This window comes from Colossoma macropomum, unplaced genomic scaffold (assembly GCF_904425465.1).
Source record: "Colossoma macropomum unplaced genomic scaffold, Colossoma_macropomum, whole genome shotgun sequence".
Classification (NCBI taxonomy): domain Eukaryota; kingdom Metazoa; phylum Chordata; class Actinopteri; order Characiformes; family Serrasalmidae; genus Colossoma; species Colossoma macropomum.
Window position 1 is genome coordinate 15,694,580 of NW_023494797.1, and position 25,095 is coordinate 15,719,674.

A 25,095-nucleotide genomic window follows, 5' to 3' on the forward strand; every position below is an offset into this window, starting at 1 on the left:
AACATAAAAACCAAACTGCTTTACAATAAAACACAAAAAGGATTTCCACCTTCCGATCACCACCACCGTACATTAACACAGCAGTGTACAGTGCTTAATCCACAGTTCGCTGCTGAATACCAGTCAATAAAAGTGTGTTTTAAGCTTGGTTTTAAAAACAGTCACAGATGCCCCAGTAGAGTCTGGCTGCAGATATGCACTCTCAGACACACTCTCAGCCCCAATGACATCACATGCACATGCACTCTTTGCCACAATGGCAGAATTTGCCTGATGGCACATTAATTTTTGGCTGTTTCTGCCTAGCGATATCATCACTAATCATCACTTGGGAGATCATTCCAAAGTCTTGGTGCGGCGACAGCAAAAGCACAATCCCCTTTCTGTTTAAGACGAGACTGTGGAACAGTTAAAAGTGATTGGGACGCAGATCTTAAGATCTTGAGGGCGCGTACATACAAAGTCCACAACATATACAGGTGCCTGACCATTCAAAGCTTTAAAAACCATCAATGGCATTTTATATTGGTTTCTAAGAACTACTTAAAATACCACAGCAACCATCTAGCATTGCCGTAGCAATACCAGAGTATCACTGAAGCTGCACAATCACTCTGTGTTTTCTTGCACGTGCACATTTCTAGTTTTCCGGGTTTCTTAAATAGTCTGCGGCCTGTTGTAGCCCATATATATACCCACTTCCGACACCTCACACTCAGTTCTAGTTTAGACCACACCCACTGTTGGTTTGTAATTTAAAAGAAGGCATAAGGTTCAAAGTTTAATAGTAAAGTCAAAGTATCAGTATTGGCATCTGTATCAAACAATACCCAGGCCTACCTAGACAGTGTCAAGTGACTCAGTTCTTCTTTGTGGTTAGAATAAAACCCCCACCACCACTCAAGCAAATAGACTTTTTTTTGCTTAATATAATTGACTTGAGCAGCCCTGATGTTGCCATGTTCAGGAGAATAGAAATCAATACTGAAACCGAGCTTCAGGATTGACCCCAAGATTGCCCAGAGTGCTGTCATTTATAGTGTCTCAGCAGTGCCGACTGGCAAGACAGAAGTGTTTCATCTACAGACACAGACAACCACATGCCTCCAGCCAGGGAGCTGTAGCTGGCTCAGCAGGAGATGGGAGGTTTCACACATTCCAAGGTAACAAAAGCTCCAAAAAAAATCAGGCAAAACAAGACAGGGCAGGTCCTCTGGCTGTGAAACCTGCACCGTGTCACTCGCTCCCAGTCCGAAGAGGCTGAGCATGCATTAGACTGTTTCTTCCAGCTGAGTCTCGGAAGAGGAGCCACAATGCCATTTGGGAACACGACACCACAAGCTAATATGATTCTTAAAGTTGCGCGAGCATAAACATTTCATGTTATCTAAAAGCAGCTTTCGTCTGTGATGGGCTTTTAAAGGCCGCTGGCAGAGAGGGGAGGTCAATCGCTGCGAGAAGAGGAGGCATATTGGCTGATGGCAGCATTTTAGCTGGTGTCCATATCATCAATGCTCATTAGGGTTTCAAACCATTACTGAGCATGCAACATGCTGTGCATTAGCCTTGGTAAAAGCTCACGGAACAGCACTCATGATTGCTCATGAAAGAATGGGACAGTCCAGTCAAAGGAACATTGTGTAGCTTTGAAGTGATGAGAAGCAGGCCTTGATGGTGCAATACAGAACTGGTTTGTCCATGAAGAGATAAGCTCCCTTCCCCCCACTGCGGGTTTCAGAGCCTCACCCAGTTAACAGCACTCTTTCAACAAACTCTCACAACTTGTTCTCCAACCACAAAACAGATTCACATACATCATTCATGGTCAAAACACGTCCGTTCCCCATCTGCCTGCTGGTGAAGGCACTTCAGAGGAAGCGTGCAGCAAAATTAGAAAACAGTAGGCATTTTATTTGTACTCAGTTCACTCATTTCATACTTTTAAAAGTATACTATTTGGCCTATCATTGTTTAATGTGTGAAGGACCAAGAGGAAGTTACTGATGAAAGTATAAGAACAGCAGTCAGAATAGAACAGGTGAGTCAAACGGCGCAGAAATGTACAATCTTTAACTCATCGTATTAACCTGGCAGATACAGTACTTAATGCTTACTTCCTCGTTGACTGGTTAGTTAATCATTAATGGACCGCCATCAGAGTTGGTCACTAAAACAACAACCTTCATAAAAGCCTGAGTGTAAAGTCTCCTCTCAACTGAAAGACGCTCATCAGAAATTTGAGGCCTTTTTCTTAGTCGATGTATACAAAATAGTGTGATGGGCACTTGCCTCATTCTGAGCCTGAAAACACTGGCCTCACCTTAGACTATGTTATAGGTGATCTGTACAGAATTCCTCCCATATAATCACAGTATAAATATTCTGTTTCAGTTAAAAGTGGTCAGTATAGCGCTGCTCACTTTTGTGATACAGTCATTCACTTTAAAGAGGCACTTCAGCCAAAACTGAAAATGTAAGTATTACTACATCCGTTGTAAACACGCCTACCCGCCTCCTACAGTTGTGCCACGGGCATCTTCACAGTGAGATATTCCCGTTTAAAGACTAGAAAAATCCCCTGATTATGTATCTTGAAGGGGAAGGTGAGGTTATGTCTGTGATTATGTATCTTGAGTGAGTATGAAAGTTACAGGGGCTGTTTTAAGCTTTTTCCCCAACAAGCTGGATCATGCAGAAGGAAGCCAGATAGCTAATGTTACTGCTAGCAAGCATATATTACATCTGTATTTATTAGCCTTCACATCAGCAGCTAGACTAGCAGTCTGTATTGGTTGACACAACAGGGATTGGACTGGTTGCATGATGTATTTGCATATTATGGGTGTTGTGTTAAGAACACTGATGAACGAAAACAAGAAAACAATGTGAAATCACGTGTACTGTCAAACTGATAAAGATGAGGGATACAACATTACAGTACTACAGAACATGACAAATAACATAATTAGCATTTTAGTTTTAGGCTGGAAAACCCCTTTAAAGAGTAAGTAGTACTGCAATGATGAAAGTCAGCTGGAGTTAATGTAGCCTATATCTGCTAATTCACCCTCTAACCCTGAAAGTCGGTGCACAAACTGCTGGTCACCATAGCAACATAGATCTCACCTAGCTAGTAGCAAACAAAAAGGCAAAGAGAAAAATTCAGATGAATGTCGATAATTTAACCAATTTAATTTAGTCAAACTCTAAAAAGTCACAAAGATGAAGTCGCTTCTCATTCTCCAGCTTCTCGTTTGAATTTTCCTGTTCCACCTTAAATGGTGCCTGAGGTGCCAGAATGTAAATGCGGCATGTTTTAAGGTGGAATGGGTAAAATTCGAACGAGAAGCTGCCAAATGAGAAGTTGACTTCAGCCTCATAAAAAATCGAACATTAAGAGACATTTTACAAGAAAGTTTCCTGCCGGAGATGCGAGAAAAGCAGCTATAGCTGAGCTAAAGCTTAAAGCAGAGCAAAGTAAGTCTGTGTTTTCATTTACATTATGTTTTTTAGCCTATACTAGAACATCAGCACATACTGAGACATATTTACAGCCAAGGTGATAAAATGGACATAAAATGTTGTGGCTCCCAAGGTGGTTCGATTTTTGTTGAAAGGACAAAATGGCTCTTCTTAACATTTGGGTTGCCGACCTCTGGTATAGGGTCACTCAAGGAAAAAGGATTTCAGTCTAAAATCCAAGTCAGTTAAAAGTGTGAAATGTGTTTTCAGCTCTGACTTTGAACGAATTTGGTAGAATAATCCATATATATCTATACATTTACAGTGTTTTCTCTATGTAATGTTGTACTACAGTTATGTCTGCCTAAAAATGCAGACAAAAATAGTTATATTGCTACCTATATTACCTTTATATTGATGGCATTATTTAGCTGAAATGTATGTAATATAAATGTGTGTAATATAAATAAATCTAAACTTGAATGTGGAGTCTTTGAGCAAAAGCATATTCTCTTCTCTTCCACAGTAGTATTCTAGCCTGATGCAGAAATGATGTTTACATGTCTTAGGATGATAACAGGGCACCAAGACGATTAAGCCAAGGCTCTTTGACTAACAACACTGGAGACATGACAACCAATGGAAGATTTCATTCGAAGAGGGAAGATGAGATGAAATTATTCCTGAAAAACATGAAAGAAGCTGTGAAATGTTCTCAGTATATTCCAGAGTAGAAATGTAATGTATTGCAATATATTGTCAATGCAATGCTCTCACCCCTGTGTGCACTCTCTGGCCTCCTGACTCAATGTGGGAAAGCTGTGCAGGACACAATCCTCACTCGTAGTCACATGTTACCATAAAGTTTACTGTTCCGCCCATCGGCTATTTGTCCTCCGGGGCTAATCTACAACCACGGATAGACAGGCTTCAAACAAATGATTAACAAAATCCTCTGCCTTCTCTCCCTGCTGGTCTGAGGAATCTCATAATTAGCACAGTCAAGTTCAGCAGAGTCAAGCTCGGCCTGGGAGCATGTTTCGGAATTTGGTATTCATTTCATTGTTGACGAAAAAAGCACCTTTGGAGAAGCACACAGTGTTCACGACGAGGGAGTAACGTTTAGATAGAGCTTTGAAGTTACTATCATCATTTTCCAACCTCTCTTCATCCCTTACAGTTAAACAGGCTGTTTTTGTTACTGTGCCTTTAAGACTTTAATATATGTAAATGACATCTGTTCTGATTGGTTTTCTTGCATTGTGTTTCATTCAAAAAGTGGTCCAGCTAAAAAACGTATAACTGTGAATAACTGTGAAGTGTGAGTGGGTGGAGCTAACCTGCTGTAGGGTGAATAGGCAAACATACCATCGCTGTCCAAAGAAAACATGTATCTCCATTTTTGCCAATTTTTATTTATCTACATCATTTCAACACACCAGCTGTCCTTCATGTTGTATGAAAATTTCATGATGAATTAACCAATAGAAATGCTTTAAAATCACTTGGAATAAAATCTCTTTACATTGAGCTACACTGAAAGATAAGAGTGTTTTTGCCTTCTCCTGTAAAGTTGCTATTTTGGAGATACTTGCTTTTCTTTGGACAGCGACGATAAGGAAATGCTTTGTTTTTCATGACATCATAAAACATCATAAAACATTAACATTCATTAACAGTAGCTTTTATAGAAAATGTTCACCATTTTATGCTTCCTATGGACTTAAACTACAGTTATGTAAAAACAATATCATTTTGAGGTTGGATAGATAGATAGATAGATAGATAGATAGATAGATAGATAGATAGATAGATTCAGTTTGAATTATTAGGGGTGTGGAGTTTCAATCCCCTCCAAAAATGACCCCCTCACCTCCCCCATAATCTACACCTATGTTCAAAATACAAAACTCAGCACAACTCTGTAAATAGCCTTCCCCTACCCCCACCCCCCTTTATTACAAGGGTCCAAATCTTTATCAAACACTTCCATAACCTAAGAATTACTCAGTTTGCATTGTAGTCAATGTAGTTAATGAATAACAAGCCTAAGAATGTAATAAGTCTGGGAGTTTAAGTTGTGTTAATCATGTCTCCCACGATTACAGTGAAACTCTGTAGGGTGTGTTGAGCTGGACTGATGATGATGTCATGATGATAGGTATTTTGAAGTTCACAGGCCATGCAACATTGCATTACACTCTTCTAGGAGCATTAAACATTCGTGAATCTACCTTTTCTTTATGTGATATTGTGTTTCATTGTACTTTGTGAAGTGTTTTAGATTATGCGAATACCCAGTTACATGGCTTTGGGGCAAGAACATATCACAGCCCTGCTGAGAATAAGATGGGTAAATCTTAAAGTGGGAAATTCTTAGATTAGCCATTGCTCATCGGAATGATCATGAATGATCAATGGAGCCTCCCATAGGACCTCCCATTGACTGAAAGGCAACAGATGACTTGTAGAGTTTACTCAGTATTATTCTGGCAGCAATCAGAGGTAGGTAGAAATTCATTCCATTCACTCAGTTCTATTTATGCACTTCAGATTTAGACAAATTTGTTCTTTTCTTTCTACTGTGAAATGATAATACTTCTGTTGATTCAGTTCCTGCACTGGTTTCTTTACTGAGGTTGGTTTTGCTTGGCTCCTTTTTTATTTACATACATTATTTAATTGAGGGAACAATATTTTTGCTGGAGGATGGTTTTAGGCCACTCTGCACACCTCTGTAGATAGACATAGTCTGGTCAGCTTTGGTACAGAAGGAGTACCATTAAATACGATTTCCACCTGTTTTGGAGGTCCCTCAGTTGAACTATGATGGATTTCTGTTTTTCAATAATGTTGATGGAATATATTTCAATTGAAATGTGTATCATTTAAAAAAATGAACATGAGTTGGTTTTATATTCTTAGGTCAGCAAGCACATCTACATTTATAAAAGTGTTTTTATTATGTTTAATGTTCTTTTTTATTGTGGTAGTTGTTCATGTTTGACATGCAGAAAGCTGCAGATGTGCTGTCTTTTGTAGGAAAAATACAGATAAATAGCAGTTAAGCGAGAGTTTGCGTACTGTGTCAAAATCTTATTAAAGTAAAAGTGGAAGCATGGAGCCAAAAATGTAGTTGAGTAAACCGTATGTACATTTAAACATATTTAAGTATATAAAAGTAAATGTTTTAACATAAAAAAATCGAAAGTATGCCATGAGAAAAAGAGAAAAATCTGGGCCTGTATTCAGGAGGCAGAGCAGGAGTGCTGATCTAGGATCTGTTCCTATCAGTAAAGTCATTATAAATAAGAGAGGAATCTGATCCTAGATCAGCTCTCCTACTCTAAGAAGCTTTGCAATATGCAACAAGCACTTTGCAGGTCGAAAGTCTGTTTTATTATTTGGAAATATATGAATAAAAAACAAGTGTCACCTCACAGCAAGAAGGGCCTGGGTTTGATTCCCTGGCCAGGCGACCAGGATCCTTTCTGTGTGGAGTTTGCATGTTCTTCCCGTATCTGTCTGGGTTTTCTCTGGTGGGTATCCAAAGACATGCAGTCAGTCCAATTGGACACGCTAAATTGCAGGTGTGAACATATGTGTGATTGTATATGTCTGTGTGTCTGCCCTGCGATGGTGTCCAGGGTGTTTCCTGCCTTCTTCCCAATCCCTGCTGGGATAGGCTCCAGCAACCCAGACGTATAAGCGGCTTAGATAATGTGTGTGTGTGTGTGTGTGTGTGTGTGTGTGTGTGTGTGTGTGTAAAGTACAAATGTTCTAAAATAATACGTAGAGTACAGTGATGAAGCGCAATTATTATTTTTTGTAATGCCACAGGAAGCACGGCTTGGGAAGCATGGGAAAAAATACTACCATAAATGTGTCACATGGTCTATTAACGGTTCTAAAACTTCCTCTCTTTAATGAATTATGGTTGGCCTCCACATAACTAGCTAGCTTAAATAATTAAACCTAAACCATTCTATATAATTCTCCGGACTTCACGTTCCACATAGCTAGCCTTGCCAGCTAACATGCATTAGCACAATGGTCTCCATTACAGTTGCTGGAGAGCCGCCTTCCTGCAGAGCCAAGTTCCAACCACAATCTGCCACACCTGCTCCAGCTAAGTTCCTGATTGGATCAGATGTATTAGTGCTAAGTAAGGAAGGTGCAGCGTGTTAATTGCAGGTTACATTAGCATATCTGTTAGCTAGCTATTTTATATTAGCAGTAAACACATGTCAGGCATCAGTGCTAGCAATAAGCTACACTTATAATGGCTACATTTTTCAACATTTCCTTCCGCAGCGGCGTGAATCGGTTTACTAAACAGCTGATGCGGTGTCCATTGTTGACTTTTCAAAACATACCATTTACTTTCCAGTCAATACGGATCATACATGAAAATGAGGCTGAAAAAAATTGCCTGTTTTGAATTTAATTGCTTTTTTGAAAATAATGTAAGAAAAATGTAGAATATAGGCTTTTTAAGGCAGTCAAACAACTTGATAGCAAGCAAATATGGCAAATGAGTTGAGCCATAGGTTAAGTATCGAGGAGAATGGGCTCATTTTAAATAAAAAATAAAAAAGAAATAAATATATAATATAAATATATATGTTGTAATTTATACAAAAATGGACACTTTTAAGATCACATTTGACCGACAGCCGATTTGGTCAGACTCTGAAAATGAGACTACACTAAATTCCCAAATTGTCAGTTGTTCTGTGTGGAGCTGGAGAACGAACTGCTGGCTGTGCAGTGAGTGGGCGGAGTTCGTTACTCTGACGTAGCAACAAGCTGCTTGTTAAGGAACTATAATTTGGTGAAGGAACTGCGAACATTAAAACATATTAAACAACGCATTCACAGCCCAGTTTATTTATTACTTTATTTATTTAACTGTTGTATAAAAGCAATAGAACACTTGAGGTCATGTGTTATCGCAAATAACATCAATTTGGAATCCTGACAGTTTAATATATTGAATATATATATATATATATATATATATATATATATATATATATATATATATATATATATATATATATATGTGTGTGTGTGTGTGTGTGGGTGGTATTCAATATATTAAAACTGTCATGATGAATGGGCCAAAACAAATGATTCCTTGTGATGAGTTGCCAGAAAAGCTGGCACATAGTGATAATGAAAGTGTGATCACATTGAAAACTCATGATCTGACTGGAGCAGAAACAACAGGGCTAAAGAAATGCGCTTCAGTTCATTTCATGCCCCAAGGGGTCAGTTTCATCTGCTCACATGTAAGCTATTCTTTCTTGAACTCTATAAACATTTCTGGTTAAATATAACTGTCACATCTACAGCAAGCTTAATGTGACATCACCAATCACCAGGGTGTGATTCACTGACATTCGTCAAGCCAGTCCCCATCATAATACTAGCGACCTCAGAGTTCATCACAGGAACTGATCAGTTCCTGTTCCATGTTCATGTTGCTCAAGAGAAAAGCAAGTAGTTGAGCAAAGTAACTATTGTAATTATAATGGTAATTATTACGTTACTGAACTCGAGATCGGTACCACAATACAAAGCAGAATTGTCCAGTTTGTTTTGCAGTGTTAGGAAATGTAAACAGTCCATTAAAGACCACTGAAACAGACTACTGCATTATTAATACCCGCATAACCAACCAGCGGCACAGGAAGAGGTGCAGTGTGATGAGTAAGCTACTGAGGAAGCGGCACAAGAGTGTCTGCTGGGAAATGAACTGTTGCGATGTTTTTCTACCTCACCTACTCCATTTAGCCCCACCCACTCACACTGAAAAGCCAGCATGTATATTTTCCAAGGAATGAAGAGTTTTTTGTATCATGTTGTGTAAAAATGAATTATGACTGTTTATACCTGCTTTTGAAAAAGCCCCCAGTGACAAAAACAGTCTAATTAATTCTAAGGGATAAGGAGAGGATGGAACATGTAAATATGAATTGTGACTGTTGTTTTACATCTAGACCTTTCTACTTGTTTTAAGTAGAAGTGAAATGATATTATTATATTGGCATATGACTTTGTTCGCTTCAAAGTGAATCATTTTACTGCATAAAATTACCTAAAGGAAGTAAAAGGTTTCTAGAAATAGGATGAATAATTTTACACTATTCCTGCACAACCTTGTGCCTCACATTTTTGGCGTTTTTCAGTTTTTTGACATAATTTCAAAATCCCTGTTGGCCTTTACACTGTGTGTATATATCATGACCGGACCAAAGGAAACGGCCCAAAATGGCTTGTAAAAAAGTCTGGTTTCATTGATTTACATTAAAAGTAAAGTAGGTTCTTTTCCTTTTCCTGTAAAGTTATCTATCTATCAATATATATATATATAGAGAGAGAGAGAGAGAGAGAGAGAGACAGAGAGACAGAGATTTTTTTTATTTTTTATTTTTTTTGCAGCTTGAATGCATTTCAATTAGGGATGCACGAATATGGGAATTGTGGGCTGGTGCCGATATCCCATATCTTTCATGTTGACAGATCTGCCGGTCCAGATGCTGATATATATAAACAATTCTAACATGTAGAAACTATGACTTTATCTAGCTGGATTAGCACAGAGAAATATAAACAAGACATTTGTTATTAGAGGATTACAATGAATTAAATGCAGATATTTTAGTACAGCGGCCCACTGTTGCCTAAACACACTGCTCTTCTGAGTGCAATGAATACATCATCAAATATTAGCTGAAATATTAGTCAAATCTAATTTGCCCAGTGCTGTTAAGTCAATACCAATACTGTTCCGTAACATCGTGCATCCCTAACTTGAATCTATGAAGTCATCAGTGGGAAAGGGTAAAGCCTCTTAGTCCTCAGCCAACAGGAACAGACTGGGGGCTCTTTCAGCGTGTCCGAGCACAGATATGAATAGTGTCTTTCAGTCTTTCAGTATGGTAAACATGAGTGGGCTGCTGGGAGCCTCTCAGTGAGGTCTGCCTTTTGCAAAGCAGATTACAGCCTCGGACCAAAGACATACTATTACAGTTACCATCAGTCTCCTCAGCCTGATCAGCTGGTCCACGAGATATTTCAGCTAGGTGTGTAGAGCACAGAGTTTTAGAGCTCCATCATGATGCCTCTCAGTCTTAGAGAGAATGACGACTGAACTTTTACAAACAAGTCCTAATTTTGCAGGTTAACCCCACAGGCGAGCCGAGTATCGAAGGAACTTCTCTTGAAGACTTCACCTGTTTGGAGGTGGAGTCTAGAGGTCTTGTGCCCATACTTGGTCAGCGTGTTTGGCGGATGGGCGAGGTCACCTGGCTGCTGCGTCACGTCTCGAAACTACCTAACGTTACCTGCTGCAGCTTATTTCCTCCATTTAGCACCGAGAAGAGTTTCAATCAGAGGGGAATCGCAGCTGGGAGCTTCGCTTTAGCGGATTACACGTTCAGGTTTTGTTACATGGAGTCTTTACGGGGTGCACGGTTGGGAGTTCTCATCGTGTTACTGCAGGTAAGTTATTTTACTCGCTTCTGTTCGTTGGAAATGGTGAAACTGTCGAGTAGCTCCGCATTTTTCAAACTACAGCATAACAAAAGTAGCCAGGGTAACAACCAAAAGTGAACCCCAGCGCCAAATACGCTCCTTTTTCCAGTTCCATTGACTTATCTTTATGACCTAAGCGCCTTTATTTAAATAAATCACTGTGTCTGAGATAACCGAGGGCCATTTTTCCTCCCCCTGAAGGTACTTTCGTCTGGCTTTGCGGAGTCGCCGCCATGTTCACCTGGCTTTGATGCCGACCTGTTCGTTTTCACAGTGCACAGAGAGCACCTTCACAGAGGCAGACGGCTCGGCAAAGGTACGGCAGCACTCTCCGTGTCTGTTTGGGGGTGTTTATCATTTGATAATGTGGGTTTTAAAACTTAATAACCTACGTTAACACCTCAGCTGAAGTTTTGGAGCTTGTACTTTAAACTTGGAAGAGGAATTCCTTCAAATTTTCCACATAAATCCGTCACTGAGGTGTAAAGAAAGTCGTTGAGAATCCATTAATGTGAAGAGCTTCATTGTACAGAAACTTAGGCTCAGTTTTTTTTTACAGCGGTGGTGATAGCGACCCCTGGTTTCCATGTCTCGTGATTATACGTAGTGTTGACAATGTAAAATAGGGATAAATTCCTAAAACTATTCTAATATTCTAATTCTTTGGGGACTATTTTTTGCCTTACAGTACCCTGTATGTATCCCTCCGCTTTTTAAGTGTTTAAAAAATACTTTGTCTTAATGTCATAATGCAGAAATGTTGTAACGTGGATTGTAGTTTCAGTTCTGAAAATGAGTTTATAGTCATATCAGTCAAATATTGTGAACTGGAGACGAGTTAAAAGTCCTTGCCTGAACTCTAAGTCCAGTAATGTTTCTGTAAGTTCATGAAATGTTGAAGGCCGCCTTCCTCTCCAAACAATGTTGCTTATTATTGCTGCTCCAAGGACTTTTGAAGTGCCTTTTTGATAAGGGCCTTGTTTGATAAAGTATGACCCCCTCCTCCATTTCTTTTGGTTTCACTTGACCCATTTTCTATTGTATTTAGCTTCCCTGTTGTATTTTAGCTTACTGCTTGTTGCCCATCTTTAATGTTAATGAGAGTGGCTCCAGGCTTGACTAGCTGAAAATGGTGCCTTGTGAATGTCTTTGAAGCTTTGGTCGATTTGTGTTAGAATGAGTAGTTCTTGTGAAGTGCAGTGCGTCATTAGGCCTCTGCAGGTGTTAATGTTAACATGGCGGATTCAGAGCAGAGCTTTTACCTTCAAGGCTTTATCAGCGCTTCTGGGTTTCTGTGGGTGTGGTAGCACAAGCTTGAACCTGGCACTTTTTTTTTAAAAAAACTTCCTCAGGGTCTCGTTTGAGTGAGCTTCAGCTCAGGTACTTTCCGCTTACAAAGGTGAAGGTTTGTTTGTTTTAGTTTCGGTATTTCTCCAACTAGCATGTTGATACAGGTTTGTCCGGATCACAGGGGTTTTGGTCATATTCAAAGATTTTAGTTGTTTCGTACTGAGTGTGTGTCTGAAAGTATGTAGAAATAGAGGTGGGTGATGATTCAGTGTCACGATACTTAAAGAATTTCTCACAATGCATGTTTTGTTTATTTATTGTTTATCTGGTTAGTGAGATCAGCCAAAAAAAGAAGCAAGTATGCTACATTTACAACTATCAGTACAATGACTTAACATTTTACTGCACTGATTCCAGCTAAACAGGACTAATTATGCTCCCTTTGTAATGAAACATGTTTGTCACTTCTTGAACTGATTTCCACAGTTTGCTCAGCAAAAAATGTGCTGTAATTCATTACAGTGATAAATATCATCATATTGCCTAGCACTGTGTCGTACCACACTGTCCTCCTTATCATTGAGGCTTAGTCCATTTACCATTGAATTAAAAATGGAGGTACCATCTACAGTAGTGGCTCGGATTGTTGTGTTGAGTATTGAACAGAAGAATTTGAGCTGAAGTAAACAGAGTTAATGTCCATCTTTTAAATCATCCAAGGGTTGTTTCTCTGGATACTTTCAAATAAGACTGAGCACTTCTGATTCATGGTTCTCATGTAAAAGATCAGATTATGTATTTCTATGATCTCTGGCTGCCTCCTGGGGGTAGGGCTCCTCCTAGTTGCCTGCATAATGGCAATTCATTCATGATGGGGAATTGCTTTTACTCATCGCTTCCTCACTATAGCTCTGAAACAGCTCTTAAAGCCTTTTTTACAGTAATGATGTTCTTAATTATGTATTTCGCTTATCACTGTGGTCTTGACAAATTTAAAAAATCGCCTTAAGAGCTCATAAGTGATTTGAAAACTAAGTGGTATTGAATGTGGTATCAAACAGTGCTCCAAACGAAAGGTTGGAGGTCCGAAAGTTTATCAGAATTCATGCTTTCTGACCATCCTGGTGATGTGTTTTAGCATTTTTGATGGTATCACTTAATGTAGTTCTTGTCTTTAATATTTGTCTCCCATCTAGTTGTTTTTGATGACTGCAGTGGAAGAACGAGGACCGTCTTTGACTCCGCCGACAAGCGGTTTCAAGTGGACGCTGATGGCACGGTGAAACTGAAGAGACAGATCACTCTGCATGAGGGTCATAGGATGTTTTCTGTCCATGCTTGGGACTCCAAGGGCAAGAAACACACTGCGTTTGTGAGAGTGGAACATGAGGCCAAGACTAACCACCATCGTGGCCATCAGGAAGATACCGAGGCAGTCATCCCTGCCCAGGTATACTTAGAACTAGGCTGACCTCTAGTGGACATGTCTAGAATTGAAGAACTCCATGGTGTTTGTTTTTTTCGAGTGGTCCCTCTTTGGAATGATTTTGAAAAGGCCAGCCACTAATTCATTACCTTGTTTTAAGATTCATGTCAGCTAATAAAAAAAAAAGTTGACTTACAATGAGATCTGTTTATGACTTGATAGGACTTGAGTTTTAAAGTGACTCATTTGCCTCCAGTTAGTTGCGTTAGGCTGTCTCTCTTGATGACTTGATGCTACATGCCTTTGCATTTACATCTGGCAGACACTTTTCTCCAGAGCGTTGTACAGTTTAGTCATGATACAGATGTAGGCAAATATAGTGGTAGAAGTCTTAACCAAGGGCTCTTATTGGCGTAGAACCTTTGCTGCATGGAGGGCAGCTGAGCTGTGATCTACCTGTGATTCAGAGTGTGACATCTGCATTACTTTATTCTTAATGATGTAGAGGGCATTTACTCTCCTTTCTGGAAGACACAGAATGAATAAAGCTGAAGATGATGATTGAAGATCATATTGCTTTGGTCATGATTAAATTGACAATAAAAGGCTTTGTGATAGTTTTTTTTTGGTTACAATTAAGTTTTTTGTCGTGCTCACATTTAACATGAGTGCCTGTTTGTACTTGCATAACTCTGATATGAGGAACATGACAGAATCACGCTATGTTTGTTCCTCAGAGTGAATCCCCCTCGGATGTCCCAATTATGGAGTTTCCAAAGTCTTCAGGGGGGTTGAGAAGAAGAAAGAGAGAGTGGGTGATTCCACCAATCAAAACCCCAGAGAATGACCGTGGACCTTTCCCCAAGTTTGTAGTGCAGGTGTGTAGTTAATCTCTAATTCAAGATACATTTCTTCCCTATAGCTGTTATATATATTTTAACTTATAATCTCTTCTCTGTCCAGATTAAGTCCAGCTATGCTAAGGAAACTAAGATGGTGTACAGCATCTCTGGTGAAGGAGCTGACCTGGATCCAAAAGGACTCTTCACTATAAAAAGAAACGATGGCTCGCTCTATGTTACAAGGCCCCTTGATCGAGAAGCCAAAGATAAATATGTGGTAAGTGATTTTGTCCTGGGTTACTGTGATACTGTGCCAGCTGTGATTTTAAAGCTGGACTGTGTGTGTGTGTGTGTGTGTGTGTGTGTGTATATATATATATATATATATATATATATATATATATATATATATATATTATTATTATTATTTTTTATTTATTTATTTTTTTTCCCTCCCCTGTTTTTTGGGGGGGTTACGGCTGAAAGCAGCATCGGGCACTAGTAGGTGGGGTGGGGGGCTTAGGGAAACAGGGTTAAATATGGTGTGTGTGCACTGCTGCGATTTAGCTTGCAGAGCCTGAAATTTAAAACTGTCATCACTCTGATTTCACAAGAGTCTTTCGCACCACATCATACATCTTTAAATATTAACTTTACACGCACAGGTTAAAAAAGAAGGTCCGACTTGATGCTTACATCTCAACATATTTTGCACAAGACAGTAAATGAACAGAACAATAAATATATGACAAATGCATGACACAACTAGACAGAACAGCAAAACAGTATACTTGAATTGGGGCCCTCAGCAGCATTCAAAGAGTAGGACTTAAATAATTAAAAGTGCAGGTGTGCCGTGATGGTTATTTACATGCGCTCAATAATCCGATCATAATCGTATTTCTGCAGTTATCCGATTATTCAAATGGTCATGTAAACACCATCCTCCGATCTAGAAATCCGATTAAGAAATGCGATAAAGAGGCTTGATTTTAGCTCAGCAATCTAATTTCTCAGTGCTTGTATACTCATACTCCGATTTCTTTTGGATTTCTCAGTCTGCGCAAGAACAGAAGGCGGAACCGGGAATAAGCAAGCAGTGTTGATCGGATTACTGACAATATCTGATTTTTCTGCAGTTGTCGGATTATTAATTGCATGTAAACACACTCAATGAGGGGTGAATAGTTGATAATAAGGGTGTAACAATATGAAAATTTCATTATACGAATTGTCATTTACATCACGATACACTTTTAAAATTTATTTCTTAATTTTTTCCCTAAATCATCCAGATTTAGCAATGAAATGCTAAGGTAACTTTCACTTTTATTTTTTATTGATATTTCATCCCAGTTTCAAGAGCTGTGCAGCAGTTGATGGTTATTTACAAATATCATGGGTTGTGCTCTTTGTAAGAATTTTAAAACACTCTTCACACATTTTATAGCGTGAAATTGAACTAGATTTAATTCACATTGTATTTTCTCACAATCCTGTAACAATAAATATTAACGTGTATCGTGACAAACCCAGTAGATGATTGACTTACATCTATGGAAGACTTGCTCATCAAGTTTTGACGGAGTTCTCTTTTGCATACACTTTCAACAAGATCACTCATCAGATTCATTTGAAGGGGTAACAACCAATATTACTAAATAATTCTCTGCATTGCACGCAGTTACACCTTTCCAGCAGAGAGGTCTCAATCTCCAGACGTTACATAGTATAGCTTTAATTAAGCAAAACTCAGTCCAAGCATTATTCGTTTAATTGTATTTTTTCCCTGCCAACTCCAGCTTCAAGCTCATGCTATTGCAGCTGATGGTGAGGATAAGGAAGATCCCATGGAGATTATTGTCGAGGTGATCGACATGAATGATAATACGCCTGTCTTCACCCAAAATCCTTTCCTTGGCAGTGTTCCAGAAGCTTCACCAAAAGGTATCTATAATAAGTGTACTAAATAGGTTTAAAGAGGCCAAGATCTGCTATTTATCATAGTCTGTAAGGGTGTTCTTTCACTGTGTTCTCAACATTTCATTCTCTCTTTCTCTTAAGAGTTTGAGTTCATGACTGTCACAGCCACTGATGCAGATGAACCCAACAATGACAATGCTGATGTCAGATACTCCATCCTCAGTCAGAATCCACAACTGCCAGATCCAAACATGTTCGTCATTAATCCTGTTACCGGAGCAATCAGGGTGAACGCTGCAGGACTGGACAGAGAGGTGAGAGCAGATATCAGATTAATAAATGAGTTGATGTGGTATGAGGTAATAAATGAAAGCAGTCTCAGAACATCAGTGTAATGAACATAATCTCTTTCAGAAATATCCTCAATACACATTGACGATTGCTGCTGGAGATATGCAGGGTGAAGGTCGTGTAGGCACTGGAACAGCTGTTATTACTGTAACGGACAGCAACGACAATGCACCCCAGTTTGAAAAGACCTCGGTAAGGCAGTTATGAAACACCATGGCTTACAGAGAGTACGATTTACAATAAACTGACCTGAATGCCTTTTATTTAAATGTGTTTAATCCTGAAATATTAACCAGGTTATTGATCCGGTCTAGAAATGTGTATTTCAGAGCTGCAAGTAAAGATTATTTTTATAATCTGTTAATTAGTTGTCAATCGTTAACACTGAATATTTAACATATGAAACAATTTTGTTTAAACAAATATCAGCATTATTTCAACTTCTGTGCTCTTTTAAATATAAAATCATAATTTTATCATATACTTTTACATATTTATAAAAATAAGGGGTTTTATTAAGGGAAACAGATCTTGTACATTACTTTCTAAAATGCCATTTTAATGTGAAAGGTGCAGAAGCCAAAAAATTCCTATCACCAAAATGTATTCCAGTTCCCAAAATTAATTTCCATCTAATAATAAAGCAAAGCTTTAAACCAGGGGATGTGGTTGCTTTTATTTTAGTATTAACGCGAGCATTTGTCTTTCAGTACACCGTATCTGTCCCCGAAAATAAAGTAGGAGCTGTTGTGGTGAAGATGCCAGTGACTGATGGAGATGAACCTCAGTCTCCTGCCTGGACAGCCAAGTTCAGGATCATTAGTGGAAACAATGGTGGATTTTTCAATGTTAGCACAGGACCAAACAAACAGGAGGGCATCATCACTACTGTTAAGGTAGCACAGTCCCCCGTTTCTTTTCACATTTCATGTGGCTGTGGGGGTCTCAGTTCTTGTATTCACTGACTTTTGCTCTGTGTTGTCTTTTCAGCCACTGGATTTTGAGAAAACTAACAAATACACCCTCTTGGTTGTTGCGGAGAATGATGTTCCATTTGCCAAACCTCTGACCACTTCCACTGCCACGGTCATTGTGAATGTCCAGGATGTGAATGAAGCTCCAGTTTTTGACCCAGAGGAGAAAATCATTTCTAAACCTGAAGATGTGGCGGTTGGTAGTGAACTAACAGTGTACACCGCCACTGATCCAGACACAGCGAAGACTCAGAAAGTGACGTAAGATATCTTGTTTTACGTTACTACATGGACACACTGTATGGTGGTGTTGGGTGTTGTGCTTTCACTCAGGTACACAAGCCCTGAGGTAGTAATTTGGTATCATGTTTTGGTTTGCAGGTATCGTGTAGGTACTGATCCTGCTGGCTGGCTGAGTGTTGATGGAGAGACCGGACTGATCAAAGTGAGGAGCCCCATGGACAGAGAGTCTCCTTTTGTGAAAGATGGCACATACAAGGCTCTGATTCTTGCCATGGATGATGGTAACTTCTTTTTACGCACTCTGTTAGAAGGAAATGTTTAGTGGTGTAGCTTCTTCTAACAGGCTTGTTCATGTTTGCAGATCCAGTTCCAGCAACTGGTACAGGAACCCTTGTGATTGAGTTGAAGGATGTGAATGATAACGCTCCTTCCATTGAGGAGAGAATGATCACAGTGTGCAATAAGGAGTCTACTCCAGTGCTGCTGTCTGTGACTGATAAGGATGGACCAGGCTTTGCTGCTCCATACAGAGTGGAACTCCAGGGAGACAGCATGAAAAACTGGACTGCCATGATGAATGAGACCAGTATGTCACTTTTTTTGTGATAGAAATGCTTTATATTATGAAAAAGGTCACGATACTTATTTGAGGGAGTGGGAGAATCCATTAACAATTTTTATTTACTTAAGTAGAACAAAGTTTTGTCAATCTTTATTTTTTTTTTATTTTAAGAAAATGTCCTTTTAAAAGGTTTTAGCTTATTTGAACTGCTTAAAAATGTGTGTGTGTGTGTGTGTGTGTGTGTGTGTGTGTGTGTCCTTCCCTTTCTGCATAGAAACTGGAATTGTACTTAGGCTTAAGACTCCACTGGAACATGGACAGTACAATGTTATTATGAGGATTTATGACAACATGAACCTCTACCAGGACAACACCGTCCAAGCTTCAGTATGTGACTGCACAGGAGACAACGTTCAATGCCACGAGAAGGCCGTGGCAGCCTTTGGCCTGCCTGGGATACTTGGAATACTTGGGGCTATCTTGGCTCTGCTAGGTAAGATGCTCTATTCCACTTGAAATGTATGCATGTATGTATGTGAGTAACGTGTACATACACACACCCCAAACAGTCACTGCAGTTCACCGCCTTGTATCTACAGTCATTGTCTGTTGAATCAGGTGCACCTACCATATAGGTGCACTTTGTAGTTCCACAGTTACACAATGTTGTCTGTTTGTTTCCCCTTTTCATCATGTTGTTCAATGGTCAGGACCCCCACAGAGCAGGTATTATGTGTATGGTGCATCATTCTCAGCACTGCAATGAAACTGACATGGTGGTGTGTTAGTGTGTGTTGGGGTGGTCTGAGTGGATCAGACACAGCGCTGCAGGAGTTTTTAAACACCTCAGTGTCACTGCTGGACCGAGAATGGTCCCCCAACCAAAAATATCCAGCCATCAGCATCCTGTGATCACTGATGAAGGACTAGAGGATGGCCGACACACACTGTGCAGCAACAGATGAGCTATTGTCTCTGACTTTACATCTACAATGTTGAGCAATATAGTGGGAGTGTCTAATAAAGTATTTAAAAACTCCAGCAGCACTGCTGTGTCTTATCCACTCATACCAGTGCAACATACACTAACACCACCACCACCACCACCACCACATGTCAGTGTTACTCCAGTGCTGAGAATAACCCACCACCCAAATAATTGCTCTGTGAGGGTCCTGATCATTGAAAAACAGGGTGAAAGGGGGCTAAATAACAAAGTATGCAGAGAAATAGATGGACTACAGTCTGTAACTGTAGAACTACAAGGTGTACTATTATGGTAAGTGTAGCTGATAAAAATGGACAGTGTAGATACAAGGAGGTGAACTTAGTGGCTGGGTGTGTATACATGTATACATACATACATACATACATACATACATACATAGTAGTTTAGTGACACTGACAGTGACATTGTGTGTGTGTGTGTGTGTGTTGTAATATAAACTTTTAAGGAGTTTGGATTTACTCTTGATTTTGGTGTGTAATGTGCTTCTCCATGCAGTGCTGCTCCTCCTGCTGCTCCTGTTTGTAAGGAGGAAGAGGACAGTGAAAAAAGAGCCTCTGCTTGCTGATGACGATATCAGGGACAATGTCTACTGCTATGATGAAGAGGGTGGTGGAGAGGATGATCAGGTTGGCTCATTGGATGTTTGTTTGTTTGTTCTTGTTTGTTCATCCACGATTGGTCCCCATCATGTTCTTATAATGGATTTCCATTTGCACAGGACTATGACTTGAGTGTGCTGCACAGGGGCCTCGACAACCGTCCTGATGTGTTCCGTAATGACGTGGCTCCAACCTTTATGCCTGCACCCCAGTACCGGCCTCGTCCCGCCAACCCTGAGGAGATTGGCACTTTCATTGATGATGTAAGTGGTGAAACAAGCTGCATTTGTATTTTCATTTGACCTTTCTCTCTGTTGAAATACTGCAATTTAAGCATATTTTACAATTGTAACAAATTTTCAATCAAAAAAGGTTGATTTCTTGTGTGTAATATTTAGAAATTTAAGTTCATGATGCTTTTTTCAGAACTAAAAATATGTAGATTTAGCTAATAGTGCAATTAATGTATACGTAGCACTTACGGTCACATACATGTTCTGTAGAATCTGAAGGCGGCAGACAACGACCCCACTGCTCCCCCCTACGACTCCCTGCTGGTGTTTGACTACGAGGGGGGTGGATCAGACGCTGGCTCTCTCAGCTCCCTGAACTCCTCCAGCTCTGGGGACCAGGACTACAACTGCCTGAGTGAGTGGGGCCCACGCTTCAAGAAGCTCGCTGACATGTACGGGGGAGGAGAAGACGAGCTACTTTAGATTGTTATGCTTTGGCATGAAGAGGATGAATGAATGGATAAGTGTAAATATGGGACAGTTTTATAGTTATTGTCACGTGACTTTGTTTTGGCTTGTCATGTTGAATACTGGAACAGCAATATTGGCATTTTTTCCCTTAAATTAATTAATGGCTGATCTTTCAGTTTTCAAAGTGGTACAGAGTCAACAATCAAAGCAATCAGTTAATGCTTTATGCAAATTTTGTGAAGCACCTCTGTTTGTTCTAGCTGTTCTTATATAACAAGCCAGTCTGAAATTCTCCTTATTCTTTTCTGTACTGTGTACTTTAACATTTATGTGTAGCCATTTGTAAGTTGTTTATGCAGATGTTTTGTTTTTTATATTAAATAAAATGTTCGCCATTTATCTGTCTCTATTTTTCTTCAAGGCAAATTAGTCTCCCTTCTAATTCTATGTACCGTACTGAAAAAAATTGTTATATTGGAATAGGGGAAACTTTGTTTTGGCTCACTTTTATAAACTATGGTGTGTTTTGGCTTTGTGCTTATTCCTTTGGGAACACTTTGAAGCTGTTCAGACAGGTGAGGTCAAGAGTGTTCATTTGCAGGAGAGGGCAGGGCTTAATTAAAGACTTAGGGTTTGCTCTTAGTCTGTTGGTGTCAGACATGAGGTTTAAAAAGAAATTAAAAAATAGCACTGAGACAGAATGTGTGCATCCATTCAGTGAAGTATCTGTAAAGCCTTGATTACACCTTCAGTGTGGCTGTTGGCCTAAATAGATGAATGCAATTAGTGGTCAAAATGGAGTGCGTACAGACCCTGTAGTTATTTCATCCCTACTTGACCATTGTGGCCAGTCTCCTCTAGTTCCTGCATTGGTGCTCGGAACCCAACAACTACACCTCAGCTCAGCCGTAGCCATAACAGCTGGCTACACCCCAAGGAGCTGTTCCTGACTTACAGCTGAATGTTCTCTAAATTATTACCTCAGTAGAACAAAAGGGGATCAAATGGTATTTAGGTATGGCTCTAGTACTGGGCTGAGGCTCTTGTACTGTTGCCACTCTTGCGGCAGGGCCCCCTACTGTATCATTTTAGTAGAATAACACTTTTGCCCCTCACATTACTGCATGGCTGCACATCCAAAAGATGCTGCCGCAGATTCAACCCTGTTTATATCTAATGGAGTGACTACCTTACAATGCACTAATTAACTGACCTTGAGTTGCGATTATGTGAAGGAGCATGCTAGGGCCTGTGATGCCTTTTTTTAAGGCACTGGGCTGTGCTCAAGCTTTCGGCTTCTAGTTTAGCCAATGTGCCTGGTGTCTATAAAAGCACCCTAAAGCGTCTGTGTTTGGTACCAGAGCAATTCATTCCCTTGGAATTATAAGGTTCTACCTGTGTTCTGAGCAGTTTTGAGATATTGAGCTTCAAAGATTTTGCATTCCAAGTAGCGAAACTGATATGTGGGGCACGTCTCTTCAATACATGAAAATGACAGACGCCCTAAATGTATTCTAAATGTATAAATCAAAGCATAAACAGTTTTTTTTGGAACAGGTCAAATGCAGATAGAACCTTCTAATCCTAAGAACTCACTTTCTGCTTGTAGTTATAAGGTAAACATGAAAAAAAGCTATGATTTTAAAGGAACACAAACAGTTTACTCGTCATTGTGTCTATATGTATCAGAAAGTCAAATTTAATTCTTTCTAAAATGACATTTTATTTTTTTAATAACATTTATTTCTTGTTTTAGTATGTAATCGTTTTCTTATTCCAAAAGCACTGTTCAATAGATTAAGTATAAAGGTCAGTGCGAAATATTTTGTCCAGTCCAGAGGTCAATTTTAGTTTGTTTCCTTTAGGTTAGACAGTAAACAACTACTGTAATAAACTCTCCCAGCAAGTTTTATTGTATATCAGAAATTTAGACTCCAATGTACCAAAATGTCTTATTTTGGGAGAAAGAAAACAAAAGATGGATGAAAGAATTAAATAAATTCTATGTTGTAATTAAGAGCCCATAAATTCAAAGGCATTCTATTTAAATACTTTTAAGGCTTAATATTTATTATAGTTTTAAGACAAAAAGATTTCTTAAAGAACTGAGAAGCAGAACCTGATTGGTCATCCTGTGTGTTCCAAGTGCTGACTGGCTCGCAGATAGAACCTTATAGAAGGTTGATTTTGGAGATAAACAGTCCAAAATTGCATACAACATAAAAAAAAACATCACATAATGTTGAAAAGGTGATTTAGAATAAAAATATGTGAATAACTCAATTCTGACAAAAACCCTATAATTCCAAGGGGGTGAACTGTTCGTGTTGTAGATAGGGAGGCCTTAGTAGCGCACCTGTTGGCATTTGAATTCCACTGATAGCATGTTATCACGTGATTCAGGGCTGCCACACCATGGCTTTTGCTCCATTTTAGATCATCATAGGTTCAGCTGACCACTAAACGTGCCAACTGCTTAGTACTTTTTGCTAATAAACAAGTTGGCTTCAATTAGGCCTTCACTGGCTGACTTTAATTAGTGATCAGCATTCAAATGAATTAGAAATAAATCTCACCAGTTATATTTTCCATACTGGTACCTCATCCTGCCCCCTCTGCAAATCATCTGTACAAGGGAAACTCTGTTTTAGCCATCAGAAATCTATAATACACTACTGTATTCTGTATGCATTTGCAAATCTATTTCTCAAAGTAATCTTGTCAGTTCTTTATTCATCACTACCAGTTAAGGCAAAATGAAAATACTGAGGTCAAATATTCTTATAAATACTTATCATCTCCATCAGTGATAGCAGCAGCAGTTACATTCTCACATTATAAGTCATTACAAGTATGCACTTTTTCTACCTTATCAACACTGTCCCTTTGTTTCAGCTCCCACCTCCTCTCCTCTCTGTGCTGCTTGATTTCACCTCCTCTCCAGCTTCTTCTACCTTCTGTCACTGCAACTGCATTTAATTAATCACTTTAAAATGGAAATGACTGACAAAGAAAGGACATGCATGATTACCGCTTGATTACAAATGTGTATCTGGTACTGCATGTAATCAGAACATAAATAAGCATATTATATTATTTTGTCCTGTTCTTTTAAAATACACCACTCCCAAGTAGAATGGAAGTAACTGCATTCTGTTGTTACAGTATTTGCTGGGGCTTTGAGCAATGTGCTAAAAAAATGTCAGTCTACATAATGACTCCAGTACAAATAAACAAAATATATCACTGTTGTCGGAACAAAACCAAAATGATGACAGGAGAGAGAAAAAAACCTACTTTTAATGTAAGTCAATGGAACCAGAATTTTTTAAAAGGAATTTTGGGCCATTTCTTTTGGTCCATTGATCAGAAAAATGGAAATACGAGGCAGCAATATATATATATATATATATATATATATATATATACATATATGTGTGTATGTGTGTGTGTGTGTGTGTGTGTGTAGATAGATAGAGAGAGAGACAGAGAGTGAGGCTAGCCCAGGGATCGGCAACCCAAATGTTAAGAAGAGCCATTTTGTCCTACCAACAAATTCAAACCTTGGGAGCCACAACATTTTATGTCCATTTTACCATCTTGGCTGTAAATATGGCTCAGTATGTGCTGATGTTCTAGTATAGGCTAAAAAATATAAACAAAAACACAGACGTACTTTGCTCTGCTTTAAGCTTTAGCTCAGCTACAGCCTCTTTTCTCTCATCTCCAGCAGGAAACTGTTCCTCAAAAGTAGAAGTTTCTTGTAAAATGTCTCTCACGTTTCACATTTTACAAGGTTGAATTCAGGTTGAAGCTTCTCGTTTGAATGTTTCCTGTTCTACCTTAAATGGTGCTCGAGGTGCCAGAATGTAACTGCTGCACCATTTAAGGTGGAACGGGACAATTCGAACAAGAAGCTGGTGAACGAGAAGCGACTTCAGCTTCGTGACTTTTTAGTGTTTGTCAGTTTCCCATTGAAGATTAAACATTTTAGGAAACCAGCTGGAGTGATTATAAAAGCAAATAAGTCTGTTAGTCTCCCAATTATCGATGTTCGATGTTTAATCTCTCTTTTTGCCTTTTCAGAGCTACTAGCTTGGCGAGATTGTTGTCGTTGCTATGGTGACCAGCAGTCTGCGCCCTAACCTTCAGGGTTAAAGGGTGAATT

The 25,095-nt window shown here is 39.2% G+C and overlaps 1 protein-coding gene across 1 annotated transcript; it reads left to right on the plus strand.

Annotated features, from left to right (window-relative positions):
• The first annotated feature begins 5,907 nt into the window (after positions 1-5,907).
• On the plus strand, positions 5,908-21,326 carry LOC118817598 (B-cadherin-like). The gene is made up of 17 exons (XM_036584418.1): positions 5,908-5,967; positions 10,651-10,971; positions 11,206-11,320; positions 13,491-13,744; positions 14,458-14,598; positions 14,684-14,839; positions 16,365-16,509; positions 16,627-16,799; positions 16,900-17,028; positions 17,547-17,732; positions 17,827-18,071; positions 18,192-18,334; positions 18,415-18,639; positions 18,890-19,108; positions 20,120-20,250; positions 20,343-20,486; positions 20,727-21,326. The coding sequence occupies exons 1-17, from the start codon at positions 5,923-5,925 to the stop codon at positions 20,937-20,939; spliced, it is 2,985 nt and encodes a 994-aa protein (XP_036440311.1). The 5' UTR covers positions 5,908-5,922; the 3' UTR covers positions 20,940-21,326.
• The last annotated feature ends 3,769 nt before the right edge of the window (positions 21,327-25,095 follow it).